The 16,873-nt window shown below is 45.1% G+C and overlaps 3 protein-coding genes and 1 long non-coding RNA gene across 6 annotated transcripts; all 4 read right to left on the bottom strand.

The window, feature by feature from the left end:
• Positions 1-1,026: 1,026 nt before the first annotated feature.
• Positions 1,027-3,949, bottom strand: LOC120649199. Of its 3 annotated transcripts, none has more exons than XR_005665198.1 (4): positions 3,808-3,949; positions 3,609-3,714; positions 3,337-3,404; positions 1,027-1,192 (listed from the first exon to the last, which is right to left on the bottom strand). It is a non-coding gene; the product is annotated as an uncharacterized LOC120649199 (long non-coding RNA). The 3 variants fall into 3 exon arrangements; XR_005665200.1 differs by having other exon boundaries at positions 1,027-1,189; XR_005665199.1 differs by lacking the exon at positions 1,027-1,192 and adding an exon at positions 2,573-2,587.
• Positions 3,950-6,549: 2,600 nt separating this feature from the next.
• On the bottom strand, positions 6,550-7,527 carry LOC120649197. The gene has a single exon (XM_039925920.1). It carries the CDS (start codon positions 7,427-7,429, stop codon positions 6,821-6,823), a length of 609 nt encoding a protein of 202 aa, XP_039781854.1. The 5' UTR covers positions 7,430-7,527; the 3' UTR covers positions 6,550-6,820.
• A 920-nt stretch (positions 7,528-8,447) lies between these two features.
• On the bottom strand, positions 8,448-9,591 carry LOC120648456. Its single transcript, XM_039925236.1, has one exon. The coding sequence runs from the start codon at positions 9,235-9,237 to the stop codon at positions 8,611-8,613; it is 627 nt and encodes a 208-aa protein (XP_039781170.1). The 5' UTR covers positions 9,238-9,591; the 3' UTR covers positions 8,448-8,610.
• Positions 9,592-10,881: 1,290 nt separating this feature from the next.
• On the bottom strand, positions 10,882-15,711 carry LOC120649196. The gene is made up of 7 exons (XM_039925919.1): positions 15,256-15,711; positions 13,992-14,183; positions 13,614-13,886; positions 13,037-13,139; positions 12,465-12,583; positions 12,121-12,276; positions 10,882-11,478 (listed from the first exon to the last, which is right to left on the bottom strand). Exons 1-7 carry the CDS (start codon positions 15,589-15,591, stop codon positions 10,930-10,932), a joined length of 1,728 nt encoding a protein of 575 aa, XP_039781853.1. The 5' UTR covers positions 15,592-15,711; the 3' UTR covers positions 10,882-10,929.
• Between the last annotated feature and the right edge of the window lie 1,162 nt (positions 15,712-16,873).

The raw sequence follows: 16,873 nt of genomic DNA, 5'->3' as shown, positions 1-16,873 counted from the left end.
TAGACTTTATTTGATACTCTAAATTAGTGGTCAAAGGTGCAAAAAGTTTTCGCAAAAAAATTTTCAGACTTAACCAAACACGGCTACTAAACTATACTAACTTATACAAATAAAAAGTTAACCAAACTCATACAAACAATTTTTAACAAAGTTTTGAGAAAAAATGAAAGAAAAAAATTCTGAACAGAAAATTTCGTAAAATTTGGATTAGAATATTTTGTGATCGATAAATTTTGGAAAGAAAAGTTGGGGTGCAAAATTTTTTCAGCAAGCAAAAATTTAGGAGCCAAAAAAGTCCATCAAAAGATTCTGAGATAGAAAACTTGGAGAAATATTTTGACACAAAATTTTAGGATAAAAAAAAGATTAAAGACAAAAAATAAAACACATGAAAGTTAGTAAAAGATAAGGTGAAGTGGAGCCGGAAGAACGTGCGCAGCCCACTAGCCCCACGTGCATCGGCGCGTCGACCGCGGCGAGGGTCGACCGCAAAACCAGTATTGCGCCAAAGTGCAGATGTGCCAAGTTGGGGGATCGGCCTGATCCGGTTGTGTTCCAATGCGCGTCGCAAGTAGCCCGCCCGCCGCCGGTCTCAGCCTACTACGTACCAACGGGGTTGACTGACCGGCGCGGCGGGGAAGGCGGCTCGAAACTCACCTCCTCTACGCAGCACATGGGCCAAACTTTTTTCCAACTAGCAAGTGCGCCTGGGATGCGTTTGATCTGATCAATTCCTTGCCGTATAACGTGTTTTTTTTTTGGCCCAAGTCTGCGGCGGACTCTGCCCCTGCCGACGTGCCGCGTACGCGAGTAGTTCGACGAGCGCGCGTCCGTGCGATGCGATGCGATGCGATGCGATGCGATCATGTGCTCGGCGGTTGGTGGGCCCCGAAATTCAGCCTCCATGCATCTTCCTCGGTTGCTTGGCGGTTCGTTCGTTCAGCTCAAAATGGGGGTGGGTCAACCTTAGGTTGAACCGCCACCGAACCACCGATCCATTTGCTAGCTAGAGGAGCACCCGACGATCCATTTAATTAATCTTCTGACATGCGGTGCACCAGTGGATATCAAGGTTCGATTCTACGTGACCTGACCTGCCTGCTTGCCGGAGAGTCTACGTGACTTGCCTGTCTGCCGGAGCTAACATGTACATTCAAATTACAAGCACATGTACGTACAGTGCCACCCACTACTGCATAAATATAACAACCTAAGATGGTGAAAAAAAAGTTCAATGCAAGATCACAACTGCAGTGGACTTGAACAGTAACTAGTTCAATAAATAAAAACAAAAGTTTCTATGCTTTGGACTTGATCTGCAGTGGAAAGACAAGCTCCTCTGAACAAAAGTTCACAACTTCTCAAAGCAGATCAGTCAAGTGCTGCACACTACTGCAGCCACCCACTACTGCAGCCTTGTAACAGACTTGACATGGTTTAATTTACAACTTCTCAAAGCCTTGATATGGGCATGTGTGTCCCTTTACACTCCTGGTGCTAACCTGCAAATGAACTGCAAACAATTCAAAGACAAGAGCCTGCAGCTGAACAAGTTGTTCCATTGAATTGCAATTCTCATAAGTGTCATGGCAATTCTCATAAGTATTAATATTATATCCCAAACAAAAGGTACTATAATTGAACAAGCAGTTCCATTGAATTGCAGCTGAAATGGCCACAATACACTTATATTTTTAAATAAGGCTCCAGTGAGCATTCTAATTAATCCTGAATCCTGGTATCTGACCATATCCACTAGGCTCAGTTTGTGCAAACTATTTGCGTTGAAGGTAGGTTTATCTTTTGCTTTAACAAAGGTTCATATTTTAGTAGATGAGGCATCCCATTTAATCACATACTTCAATGTTCAGAGACACAGATTTCTCATCTCCTTCTCCTACTTCACAATTCATTGCTTTCATCTAGAAGACAACGATCAATCGACTCCATGCTAAATTTGGTTGAACCAGAAGCATGGAACCAGTCCTGTAAGCACATCAATTCCTCCACGGTCTTTGGAGATAAGCGGCTTCGAAAATGAAACCAGTCCTGCTGAATGATTTCTTCAAATTTCTGCTTCCGTGAAGTGGACCCCTGAACATACTTTACACTTTCCCTTATCTTGTGCACAATTGGATTGATGATTTCAAGTCCTGCTTTGCATATCAGATTCAGCACGTGTGCTACACATCTCTGATGCAGCAACTTCCCTTTTTCCAACAACATTTTTTTCTCCAACAAATTGGACTTCAATAGCTTCATCATAGCATTATTGTTGCTGGCGTTATCCAATGTGACTGCAAATAGCTTATCTTCGATGTTCCATTCCTGAAGAAACCTCAAAACAGCATTGAACATGGCAACACCCGTGTGCGGAGTCTTCATGAATGAGAACTTCAAAGTTCGCTTGTGCATCTTCCAATCATCATCAGTGAAGTGGCATGTGATGCACATATACTCCAAGGTCTGGTTAGAGGTCCACATGTCCATTGTTAGTGAAACTCTACCCTTGACATTCTTCAAAACATCTAGCAGAACTTGTTTTTCTTCCTGATACTTCTTTGAGCAGTCATCTGCGATTGTCCTCCTAGAGACCATTTTGAACACAGGATTTAAGCTTGACACAAACCTTCTAAAACCATCATAGTCCACAACAGCCAGAGGAAATCCATGAAGTGATATCATTCGAAGCAGCTCTTTCCTAGAGGTATCTTGGTTAAATCTCCAATCTTTCAGAGCTATTCCCTCTGGAGACATAACAGTAGACTTTAGTTGATTCACAACTCGATTCACACTCATCCTAGCTTTGCACCGCCTCAAGTGTGTGGACATAGCACTGGTTCCCGCTCCACGCTTAGCACTAATCTCCGCGTTGCAGTGCATGCACTGTACTTTGGTGACTACACCGCCAACACGGATTTTTGTGAACTCCTCCCAAACCTTTGATCTGAACTGTCTATTTTCTTCACCATGCAGGAATCCGTCAATCATATGTGGCTCGATTACCCCCTCAACGGTATAACCTCTGTCAAAGTCATCTGAATCTTCACCTCTATAAGCATGCTGTGACCAACCCTCACCCATTTGAGCATCCAAACCAACACTTTGATCCAAACCCACATCCTCTTCAGCCTCATTACCAACAAACACTTGTTCTGCCACTTGTGCTCTTTCAGCTTCATGCATTTTAGTTTGACGAGGAGTTCTTTTTCTCTTGAATCCACTGCAGGTAAAAAGATGACTGGTATATTAGAATCAAGTATTACAATATATAGGTAGGTAGGAACATGGCATACATGCATGCAAAATCCTCTCACAGTTAGTTACATGACTCACTTCAGAGACTGCAACACTGGTGTGGAAGTAACAGCGGGGTACAAGATGTCAGGCGATAGTAACATTTGCTGAAAATAATGTACACAGGATTTAATCTATGGAGTCAAACTGACACACTGAATGGTAGTGTCTGACATATATATATAATGTTACAAACAGCAGCACATGTAAATTTTTTGAATGAAATAAAGGCAAAAAAGTTAAAAATCACTTGCAAACATGACAAAGAAAACACTGAACTGATGTAGCAGCCGTGGATGGTGGGTTATTACCTTGGGAGGAGGAGGGCGGGAGCAGGATGGCGCCGGCGAGCGAGTGCCGCGTGGTTCGTGGCCGGCAGCGTCCCCGGCGAGAGTGCGATGACCTCGGCGTCCAGATCTGCGGCCGCAGAGAAGCAGTGGCGGGTCAAGCAAGCCGTCAGAGGAAGCACGCGAGTCCGTCAGAGAAAGCACATCAAGGGTCGGCACAAACCTGGCATCCCGGGGAGGTTCCACTTCTTCTGGACCGTAGCCGGCGCCGCAGTCGCCAATGGCACAGTCTTCGCCGACGCCTCCTGCTCGGTCCCCGTACCCGCCGGCACCTCCTGCTCAGTCCCTGCCTCCACCGGTGCCTCCTCCTGCTCGGTCCCCGCCTCCGCCGGTGCCTCCTGCTGGATCCCCGCCTCCGCTTGCGCCGGCACCGTGTGCGGCGGCCATTAGGAGCGGGTCGAACCACATGATCGACCTGTTCCGATCCAGCGAACCTATGTGCTGAAATAGATCGAAGGAGGGGCCCTAAAGGATCGTTTTTTGGGGCCGGTTCAAAGATCCGATGGGCCGAACCGATCCAGCCCCATTATGACGTTCAGCCACTTGGCTCTCTCGCTCGTTCGTTCAGGTCAGCTGGCCTCTGGCCAGGTCAACAATGCCGGCTCCTAACGATATTTTTGTTTACTTATTTTAATTCGAGGATCCTCGTAGTAAAAGGGCAGGATGTGCGCATGCATGCAACGGTGGCATAGCTGTTTCGATGGCACGTACATTTGGAGCTAATTCGAGTGCACGCGCGACGCCAATTGAATTGCACCACGCAAGCTAGTACTAGATGGTTGCCTGTTGCTTCTACTTTGCTGAGCCCATTAAGGATGACTGGTAAACGATCAACGAAGCGCGTAGGCAAAATAAAAGCACTGCCACACGGTGTTCTTGGATCAGCTAATAAGCTAGATCAATTCAGCTGCTAATCAGACCCGGCACCTGCATTGTCTAATCAGAACCTGCAATCTGTCAGTAGTTTCATTCTTTCCCCCACAATAATTGCAACGGAGGCTTTATCCCCCACAATCAGAACCTGCAACCTCTTAATGAAAAACGTGCTCAGGCATGGTCTCGAAAAAAAATCTTGTGTTATGTGGATTAGTAAAAAGTGAGATGCGCCATGCATGCATCCGATTGCACGGAACCCGGCCGGCCGTATACTTGTACCAATTGGCCACAACTTGGGCAATACGTACTGCACCGACTCATCAATCAGGTTGGTATGTAGTTCAATCATGGACTCGTCGTTTGGCATATGTATAATATAACCCCCGTCATCATCTTCGTCACCTCTAGATTAAATTGCTGAGCAGCCAAGGATCGACGGCTGTAGATAAATTATTATAAAAAACAACCAAGCAAAGGATGCACATCCTTGAAAAAAAAACATTAAAGAAATTGAATCGGGTTGCATCATTTGATCGATCCTTTGGTTGCTCACCGAAACCGTTAGGACATTACCTGTGTTTTCAAAGAACGCGTCGACGATGACGTACGATCTGCAACGTCAGCTATATACCAGCATGTGATCGAGAGTAGCAACTAGCAAGGCAGGCGCGCGCGTGCAAGTGCAATGCACAATGCAGTGCAGCCAAACCAGCAGCTTCACTGCTCCTCCCTTCCCCCGATAATCCAAAGTCCAAACCCATCTACGTAGTCCACTTCCTTGTAGGATCCCATCTGCAGCAGTGGCGGAGCCAGGATTCTAGAGTTGGGTATTCCCATCTTCTAACTCAGAAAAAAGAAGAAGAGTGAACAGTAAATTTCCCGCCTCATATGTCAAAACTGATAATCAAAAAATAAAGATACATGTTCTTCAATTAATCAATTCTAAGATATCCATAAATGAAAAGAACATACAAAATTCATAAATTACAAATTAGCTCTAACTTTCTGTTGCTTCATGGCTTCTAAGGGTAGCTCTAACTTTGTGGTCCTTCATGACTTGGAAGCGGTTAATGATATCACATTCCTTCACTTGCAAAACCAATTCGTGCTCAATAAATGTGACCAAGCAATCATTCAATTATTGCGATTTGGAGAGGGAAACAGCAGCAGTGCGGCAGGGAGGAGAAGTAGAGCGCTCCCAGAGAGAGAGAGAGGTCGTGGAGGGCTGCTGGGCAGCTGTGGTTGGGCTGGGCTACATTTAACACAAGAAAAGAAGAAATTGACCCAACTATATATGTATATGTGTATAAATTTGAAGTATACTTCATTTTTTTCTAGAAAAACTTGGGTATTCTTGGGAATACCCAGGCATCACTGTAGCTCTGCCCCTGATTTGCAGCTTGACACCACAAGGCGGCTGCAACTTGCTACGGCGTTGCCCGCCATCCTGCGGCGACCGTCGACCAGCCGGTCGCAGCTCCCATACTGATACAGCAGTGAGTGATATGTATGGACGGACGGGACCACCGACTCACCGAGCATACAGTAGAGCAGTCTGAAATGCAGCCCACCCAGCTGTTTTTTAGATTACACAGGACAACTAAGACACTCATAACACACACACCCACACCCCTATGAATACACGTATGTAAACCCTACCGCTATAAACATCTTCGAATACTGATCCGGCAAATCCTCAAGATTGACGAAGTCACCACAGACGCCTCGTTGTCAATGGGAACGTTGCCTACCACCGAATGCACAACGCCGTTAAATCTCAAAATAATCGTTTCCATGGGGAGTCGAATCCAGAACCTCAGGTGCTACTGCTACACCAAGAAAGGGCTAGGCCCAACCCATGGCCAGATTCCTGCCTGATTAAAAAAAAGATAAGGATGAAGTAGCCCAAGATTATTCAGCCCAGCCCAAGATTTATTCAGCCCAAGAAAGGGCCAGGCCCAACCCATGGCCAGGAAAGAAAGCTTTGGTTTAAGAGGAAAACTATATAAAAAAAAGAATATCAAACATGAAGCTTAATGTTTTTTATTATTTCTAATAATCATTTTCCTACACAATGCATGAACTAGATAAACATCTTCTTCCTTTTTTGAAATCTGAACTAGATAAACACCAAGTACCCTCCTAGCTAGTACGCATTACTACATGTCAAGACAAATAAATGATTTTCGCAGCAAGCTAATCGATCGAATTAATAGTGACACAATACCAAGGCTACAACAAACATTATATATGGCGCGCGCGAATCAGTTGATTACTAGCAACGTTACGAGATCTCGATCTCAGGGCTTGGTCTTGGGCTTGGGCTTGGACGCTGCGGCCGAGTCGGCGCCGCCGGTGGACCGCTTGATGAGCGCGAGGGCGACGGACATGAGCTTCTCGAAGTCCTTGTTCTTGGCGAGCAGCGTGGTCTTGACGGGGGTGTCGGCGGCGCCCCTGCAGCTCTGGTCGCAGTCCCACACGTCCTGCTCCGCCGTGTCCAGGAAGAGCTTGACGTCCTTCATCTCGCCGTCGTCGATCTCGCCGTCCGAGTCGTCGAGGTGGGAGAGCGCCTCCTCGATGTCCTCGGCGCACTCGTTCAGGCACTGCCACATGCCGTTGTCCTTGACCGCGTCCATCTCGCGCCGCGCGTAGTCGCCCGCCGCGGACCCCGCCGCCGACGCCGCGCGGATCGCCGCCTCCGCCAGGTCGCGCGGGGTGGCCGCCGCCTTGACGTCCGAGTCCTTCTGGAGGGCGCTCACGCACACGTCCGGGTGCGGCGTCGCGGCGCACGAGCCCTTGAGGTCCGCGCCGGCGCCGGCACCGGTGCCGAGGGAGGCGGAGAGGAACAGCACCACCACCACGGCGAGGAGGGAGCCGCAGTACCAGCTCATGGCCAGTCTCGCCTCCATGACGGACACACGACGACGTCGACGACGATAGGTGGCTGGGGGGACGCGTATGCTTGCCTGATCAGCCGGCGTCTCTCTCTGTCTCTCCGTCTCGGCGCGGAGCCAGAAATAGAATGCACGGCTGGCGTGCGAGAGGATCGGAAATATATATATGCTGCGCGAGCGGATCGGAGCTAGGTCATGCATGGAGCCACCGGACCGAGGAGGCCGCACCAACGTCTCGTACGCACCTGCGGCCGGGAGCGTTTTGCGAGCCAACTGCTGTGCATGTCATTGGCATGGGGCCGGGGCTGCAGCGACAGTGTCAACACGTATGATCGCACCCGATTTCTGGTATCCTGGCGGTTCATCGTCGGTCCCGTGCATGGAAAACCAAGACTAGAGGAGTTGTTTGGTTTTCCTAGAGGTGGAACTGTTTACAACTTTGACCACTAATTATGAGTATTAAATAAAGACACTTTACAAAATCAACTCCAGAACTCCTGCGATAGAAACCCTAACAAATCTAATGAATGGTTACTGTAGCATCATTGTAGTCAATCATCGATTAATTATCATCATTAGATTCGTCGCAAAAAATTACACACATACACGAAGAGGTTTTGCAAATAGACGTCATTTAGTACTCTATGCATGCAAGAATCCCCTAGAAGGGAACCAAGCAACTTCAGCACTTCATCGTGCCGCCATACATGTTCCCTCCAACAACTCCTCTAGTCTTTTATTTCCTACCTATAATTCGATGGCGGATCCAACATGAAATACCTCTCTAGGTAAGAATAAGATGAAAGAAAAGAGGAAGAAGATGAACAGAGAGTTGCAAATGGCGTTGTGGTTGATGTTGTCAGCATGTCTATAACTTGAGTATCAAATTCTTTTGTATATTTTTTATTGAACTTTTTTAGTATGGTACAACTAAAATTCACTTTTGAATACATTTTATTTTTTGCGGTTTTGAATACATTTTATATTAGTAATTGCTGGACATAATAATAATGTACAGGTAACCGTTCATGATATATATTTTTTAAAATCGCTGGAAGAGGTATACAATTCATTGATAACACGTACAAATTGGTCATTGCTATGTTGTACAGTGGAATAGGAAAACAAAAATGCAACAACGGTGTGACAGGTTAAAAGACACGTGCCAATAATGCACCATACATGCATCCGTCTTCTCATGCGTTGCGATTATGAACGGAAGCATCGGCGAGGGACAGGGCGATGGAGCACATATTGCTGAGGTCCGAGATCTTGTCGACGATGACCAGCTCCCCGCCGCCCTCTATTCTGTGGCAGTTACTCATGCACGAGTCGCCGTCCGTCTTCGCCGCCGCCAGCCACGACGACACGCCGGTGGCGGACGCGTCCTTGGACTCCTGCATCGCCGTCTTGGACCGCTGCAGGTCGGCCACCGCCTCCTGGAACTTGCTCACGCAGTCCTGCAGGCACTCCGGCGGCATCCCGCCGGGCATGTCGGCCAGGCCCTTCACGAACGTCACCGTCTCCGCGCCGCGCTGCGCCGCCAGCGACAGCGACAGCTCCGCCAGCCCCGGCAGGCCGCCCTGTACGGCCGCCTCCTTCATCGCCGGGTCCGCCGACGACAGGGCCGTCACGCAGAACTCCGGGTGCTTCGTGTACTGCTTGCACGCCTCCTCCACGGTGACCGTGGCGACGGTGCGCCGGAGGAAGGACATCGAGACGGCGAGGAGGAAGACGAGGACACGAAGGGAAGCAGCATCAGCCATGTTGTTGATCAGCGGGAGCGATGGCAAACAGGAAAGGCGAAATCCTTGCCATTCCATTCCGTTCGAGGTGTTCTCTTGTAGCGTGAGGCCAAGTTTGCTGCCGGCCGGATTGCACGGTGAATCCCGAGCGTACGGACGAGGGACACGGCAAGCGGTCAACGCAAATTGACCGGCTAAATTTACTCTGTTGGTGCACTGTTTGGTTGGTATGGCCGTGTGGCTTCAGATGAAGGTCGAAACTGGAAATTTGTACAGAGCCGCGATGCTTACAGCTTCTAATACAAAGTTTGTCTCTAAAGAAGTATTTCGTTTGAAAATTTTGGTCACTGCTGCCATGTGTATCAATTTCTGTTCTGCAACAATTTATGTAGAAATTTCAACTTTATTACTGTTGAATTGAAATCTGTTCGTTCCTCGGTACATATACCTCACAGATTTATTTGAATTGACCTTTTAGCACCAATGGTGTTCAAGTTTAATTTTTTGTAAATCAGTAACAGTATTTTGTTGCATGTGTATTAACAGCAACAGGATCGGATTCTATCATGTCACCAACCGTTACAAAAAAAGGATTTAGTTACCTTCATGCTATATATTGAGGCATATACATACTCCCTCTGGTCATTATAATAGTTGGCGTTTCAACCAAAATCCTATCATACTTTTAAACCTTTGAACTTTAGCAAGATTTGTCTTGAGAAATGCGTTCATAACCTTATGGATATTCGCTTTATTTTACAAATATATATTCTGAAGGAAAATAAGGGCACACACAGTACATGACGACCGAATCATGTCCAGTACGTCAAACGTTTTTTCCCCTCTGTTGTTTTCTCCTACGCTTGTTGATATCTAATGTAGAAAGTGATGCTCGTTTATATGACAAAAGGAGTAAAAAAAGCAGGCGTCTCCTTTTTATTTGTTCATTTTGTGTACAAGCACAGATGGAGTTTCAAAGATGATGAGCTTTCGTTTCCACTCTTTCTTCGTTTTCGGGATTTCATATACAGCTCTTTTCTATAAAAATGCCATTGGATGACAAGAACGGCAAAAAGATATGAGTTAGTTCACTCAGGAACTATTTAGCGACTTTACAATGAAAAAAGATAACACGACGCCAACATTACAACACATTGTATCGTCAGATGTATAGCGAGTCAATCTGAGGTGGAGGCCGGCGCCGGCGCCGGCGCCGGCGCGTCCCCGCCGCCCCCCTCCGGCGTCAGCAGCTTGGGCAGCGCCTTCTCGCACCAATCTGGGTGCGCCGTGAACTTGCACGTCTCCTTGACGTTCACTGAGGTGGCCGCGCCCCACAGGGAGACGGAGACGGCGAGGACGACGACGAGGCCGCGAAGACAAGCAGCACCTGCCGGGGAAGCCATGTCGATCAGAGGTCAGAGCGAAAGGGAGCTCCTGATCGTTTCATGGAGCAGGGGTGCTCCCTTCATCTCTTGTAGCTTGAGGCCGAGAGGATTCGCCGCGGCATGCATGCCAGCTTGTGGAGGTCCGGAGGACGAGCCAAGCGTACGGTGGACGTCCATTTCACGAGGTCAACGAGATGTTTTCCATTTTGACCCAATAATAAATACTCCTATATTACATTGTAGGTGAATCATTACTGGTAGAATAACGTGTCAACAGTCAGGCTCAATCGTGCAAACGATTTGAGAGAGATGTGAGCGACAGCAAGAAGAACAGACATTGCATAATGAAAAAGAATGGGATTAATCAGAACTGAGTTTTGTTACATTATAATTCACAGGTCGTTTGATGCGGTACATCGTCCTTCTGAAGCTGTTCCAATAACGATTCCATTGTACTTATATAACTAGGCATGTAATGCTCTTTAATCATATTTGGCGCAAGCCTTATTTTGCCATATAAATCTCTCGGCGTCTCGTAAATTCCAATGATCTCGTTGCTGCTGGTGCCCTCACCAGGAGTTGAGTCCGGAGGGGGCTGTGCAACCATGTGAATGATCCTCCCAGGAGGTAAGAATTGGCGCGAACCGCTGGCAGAAATCGGTTCTTTCTGTTTATCATTTCGGGTGCCATTCTGATTCAGAACTTCTCCATCATTTGTTGTCGTGGATGATTGTTGAGTGTCCAATGCTCCATTGCTATCAGAATCTTCTTGTGATGTGAAGCCTGAAACAGCAGACTTCACAGAGGTAACATCTTCATTGTTAACTACTAGTGTGACCCTTTCTTCAGAGGCAACAACTTGTTGCCCCCTGCGGTCGATGCTGTATCCATTTGCTGGGGGTTGTATCCTATCTGCCGAATTTTTGAGCAAAGGCTGCATGGCAGAAGGAACAACTTCTCAAAAATGGTAATTTTAGTTTCGAATAAGAGAAAAAAATATTTATTTATTTTTACAGCATGCTCACACTATGGCAAAGTGACACTAGCACTTACTGATGTAATCAGAAAACTCAAAGAGTCCCTTATAAAAATATTGGTTGGTCGGTTCAACTGAAGTTAATATTCACATTACTTTGGTTGCCATGGTGAAAGAAGGGGTATCCCAGGAAACTCAGAAATAAGCAGAAATGTACTTGGCAGAAGTGAGAAGTGTGCAAAGGATTTTTTTTAATGATTGCATTGTCAATGAAAGAATAATCACTGGAACCAATATGTACGGGCTACTAAACACTAGAAAAGACGAATTGCAGGTTCACAGTTGCTAGTGGACTAGTGGTATTGCTAGTGATTGGGATGGCGCACCAGAAAGATTATGTGGATCTCAACTGCTACTTGTACTTTTAAAAACCTGGGTGATTAATATTATATTTGCGTAGGACTAAAGATATGCCTTAAATACCTTTATTTCGAGATAGAAAAATAGAGATATCATTGTGTTAATGACTTGGTGGTTCCAGTAACCGAAGGAGCCATAAAAAGTTCATGAGTAGGAACTGGAGATTTTGAGGGATTTTACCTCAGAAATACTAGAGTTATGATCTGCAATCTTCCCTGTTGAATGAGAGATGGAAAGCATATGGGACCTGAAGAAGGCAACACGCTGACTTATACTGGAAAATAAACCATGGTCAAAGTGGTCCTGCACATCATCCAGCTTTGATGATACCATTACCTGCATTAGAGAAATAAGATAAAAAAAATGATTAAGGTATGCATTGCTGTCTTCTTGAAAAATGAAATTTCCGCGAGGAGTACTTCGTAGTATTTTGATACTTTTACTCATTAACTACTAAAGGAGTCTGTGTCAGCTAGACTCCAGTTACAGCTATAAGCTGCTGCAAAGAGTTGCCATCAGGGTACCTCAGATCGCAGGCTCTCCATAGAAACTTTCGAAAATGATGGTACCACATCATTTCTATTGACAAGAGAAGTGATGAATTCTTTGCCAGACTCCGCCAGCTCCCATGTCATACAGGCAGCTAAATAACATAAAAGGTACTTCAGAATTCTGGAAATCATTTCCTATGAAGGAAATATGCTTCTGTTACTTCTGGAAATCTCAGTCAAATCTAGTTTCATTAACACTGCATTCAGCAATGATATTGCTAAAAAGGCTTTATTATAACTCTACTTTACAATCATGGTTAACTGATGCAAATTCAGGAACAAATTTCCACAAAATAGTTAGCATGGATGACAATCTTCTTTAGTGACTTACTTTACCACCATCCAAACAGAGATGACTAATGAAAGAGACTGAAAGTGACCAACCAGCCAACTTGAAACAAATAAACCAATGGAGCATCTGAATGCCAGACAAGATCTCTAAATGGCAGTGCAGGGACTTTGGGCTATCAATAAAATGTAAAGCAAGAACTTTAACATCTATGGTAAACAATCAACAAAACTGAAAGTTTGTAGATTTCACTTACGAGGAGCAAATGCCAGACAACTGCAGGACGAGAACTCATAATGCTCACGGAGAATATATGTCAGAATGGCTCCAATGCCAGCTCCCATTGAATGTCCAATGACCTAGTACAAAGGGTAATACATGTTGGATTATATCACTTTTAGACATGTAAACATGGTCCAGAAAAAAATCTAATACGATTATAGACTATACCCGCAATACCTATTAAAGGCAAGCTTATTATTTGTCCACAGCACTAATGCTGGCCTTATGCAGCAGTTTGAAGAGAGCCAGATGAACTCATATGCTTAAGAGGTACATGCCCAAACCACATTATCAGGCACCTCTATAAAGCTCTACCGATAGTATGCCAACATAGGTAGAAAATTAAGTAGGCTTGACAACAAGATGACCTGGACATTAATAATTTAATATCCATACAGCCCATCAATCACCAACAGCTAATTGTTGCAAATTAGCACTGTCAACAACAAGCAGAGTAGACAAAAAAGGGGCTGTGTATTCGGATATAATAAACTGCAGCATGATGGACATGTATGTGTTTCATTCACACGAACAGGATTAGTGAGGATTACCTTTATTTGGTACCCAGGAAATTCTTGTATTTTGTTATGAAGATGGGGAATAGCTAGTCTTGCAATCCAACGAGCTCCAGCAAGCATCCCACAGTGTGCATAACCTAAAACTACATTGCTGATCTGTCCTTCACTTAGAATTATATGGTGAAAAGGAACTTCAGCAGCAGTTGCTGCCGTCAGCCGCTCTTTAGTACTGATAGCACCCCGAATAAAAAGCAGAAAACACTTGGTCCTTTTGTCACACACCAGTGCGAAAGAAGGCTGCATGAGCTGCATTAAGCAATGAACCAAGAATAAGACACTTTCTAACTAAAAATGGGATTGAACGTTAATTATGACCTTAAGTGCAAGTTAACGTCAGTGATACTTACTCACCCTCGACCTAGCCTTGTGAATGAGAATGTCTTCTTGTTTGTACCCACCAAACTTAAGAAATGCTGAAAAGCATTTCTTTGAGAAGAACATGCAAAGCTTCAAGTACTCAAGGAGAGAAGTAACTTCAGCATGTGCCAGATGGCCTCTAAGTTGACGGCAATCATTTCCACTGTACTCATGCTGCAAATTACCCTGAAGTGGCACAATCGAGGAAATAAGCTACCACATGTTTTCTTCCATTGCCTATGTGTAAACTGTGTACAAGAAAGGATTACAGAAGCAAACTGGTAATATTATGCAGAGTTGAACCACTTTCAGCGAGCATTGTTTTTTTAATATAACAAGATAATGCAGATGTGAGTCAACATATTTAGCTGATTTTCAATCATGGAATAAACGGTTTATTGACTTGACATGAATGACTTGGCATGGCACAAGGACACAGAGCTGAATATGTTGATCTTAATGCGGAAGCGGAACAATTGCCTGGTTCAATAATATTCATGCAACCATAACCAAATAAACGAGATCCAACCAAAAGTTGACTGGATGTGTCATCAAAATGACTGAAGGTAAAAAAAAATCATTGGTATTGTGCATCCCGAAAATATGTACTTCCATTTTGATGTCAAATAGAATGGCAACATTTCTTTATGCCTTCAATAACATGATCACCATTCTGAACTTATATTACTCAGAGAACAGACAAATCAGATCTACTGTTACACATCAAACTTCTGACATGTATGCAAAACCGATCTTAATTCGAGCTCAAGTACTGAGAACGTCATTATGATCGGGACACCACAAGTGCCAGGATCCTAGTACCGTGGTCGTATACAGGCAAGCAACTGACCAATAATTCAAAAAAAAAAAGTATTACCCAAAAGTAAAGAAAACCCAGACCTGTCTTCCAAGTCAATGCATGTCAAACCGTAAAACGGTCAGAAGCTCAGCCTTTACACAAACACTTTCAGCAAGTGGATAATAGGAAACACGCTACTGAAACTCTGAAAGCAACTAGATAATAGTAGCTTCAGCACTGGGGCCAACAGGTATCAATTTCACCAAATGCAGCAGTTAATTACAGCGGTCATTTGAGCTCTGTGATCATTCAATTTGAAAGCCGTTGATCAAAACATGCTTTGATCCAATCAATAACAAAGCAGAGCAAAGGGAAACAGAACACGCGTAGGAGAAGCAGAGAACATGACACACTCTCAGAGACAAAGAGAACTAGATCACGTGGAGAAATATCGCACACCTGACGTTTCATGTGGCGCTTAATGCCGAAGGCGAGGCCGTGCAGGCCCCATCGCCCGACGGTGAGCTCCCACGCGCGCCGCGCCGTGCGCGCGGCCACCGCGGCCGCCTCGCAGCAGGTCATGGGCTCCCTGTGCGGCCACGGCTCCTCCTCGCGGTCGCTCTCCGCCTCCCTCCCCCGCGCCGCCCCGGACCCCGACAGCAGCGGCGACGTCCCGTCCTCCTCTCTCCCCCTCTCGGCCTCCGGCGCCGGCTGCGGGCGGCAGGTGAGCAGCAGGTACAGAAGGAGCGCGCCGCCCGACGCTGCGGCCGCCGCCGCTGCGACGGCGGCGGGCATCGGGGGCCGGCGGTGCGGGGGCCCCGCCGGATTTGCGGCGAGTGAGCAGGGAGGAGGTGGGAAGGATTTGGGCGATCGCGAGCGCAGCGTTGAAGTTGAAGTGGCGACGAAGATGAGAATGAGGGAGAAGATTAGTGTCCGCTTTTATTTTGGGAAGGACCGATATGTAAATTCTGCAAGTTGCAAGTGAGCCAGGCAGGCTTATTTTGTCAGCAATGATTTTGGTTGGGAAAATTATCAGTTTCCTTAGGACATATTTTGATCAACAGTAGCTTGATTGGGAAGTGATATTGTACGTGTTTATAGAGTTATTAATGAAAATGTGCCAGGTGTTGATAGCGAGATTTCAAAAGTTGAAATGGACCGCTCGATCCTCGATGTGGTCCGGTCGTAATCATCTCTACGAATTAGTGAAGTGGATATGACATTTTTACATGTTTCTAAAACAAAAGATGTTGGAGTGGTTATATCGCGTCTTGCAAAAAGCATCACTGACCTCATGCGACATTCACAAGTTTGAAAAGTTATGCCCAAGTGCACTATTGGGACCATACAATAAGCAGTAGCAAAATTGTTGTGTGAATTAAACTATTTTTTATGTATATGCAACTAAACTCTTGCTTACCTGAAGAACTTTCTTATCTGACAATGCCATATTTTAAAATTCAAAAAAGAAAAAAATAAAGTAGCAAAATGGCTGCATATTTTCAGTCTGCCAATGCATATTTCAAATAAATCAATACTTCTTTTAAACCTATTTTATTGGAAGATCGTTAGTGGTACGTGTAAAACAAAATTTTTAAAACATACAACTTTTGATCATGCCAAACTATTTGGCGGCACTTAAATCCTAGCATGATCAAGTTAAGGAGTCATGCCGTAACCCAAAGACTATTTCTCCAAATCTAATTTTCCATGTGCCATATTAACAACTTAGAATAAAAAAATGCTAAAATAAAACTAATAAAAAAGTCTCTAGACAGCTTCCAAATTCCAAATCTGAAGTCCCAATGCGCTCATTTTGTGAATATGACCTCTTACAAATCTGTAATGGGAACCCACGGCATTAGCCTTTAGCGAGCTCAGGATGCTAAGGCGGTGAAAAATTGTTGGTTTTGATACTGTAGTACATTTCATTGTTACTTGACAAATAATATTCAAATATAAACTAATTAGAATTAAAAAATTCATCTCGTTCTAATCAGTTAGACTATGTAATTAGTTATTTTTTAATTGTATTTAATGCTCTATGCATGTGCCCGAATATTCGATGTGACGAGTA

This window comes from Panicum virgatum, chromosome 9K (assembly GCF_016808335.1).
Source record: "Panicum virgatum strain AP13 chromosome 9K, P.virgatum_v5, whole genome shotgun sequence".
Taxonomy (NCBI): Eukaryota; Viridiplantae; Streptophyta; class Magnoliopsida; order Poales; family Poaceae; genus Panicum; species Panicum virgatum.
Note: the sequence above shows the minus strand (reverse complement) of the source record. Positions and strands in the feature narration are given on the sequence as shown.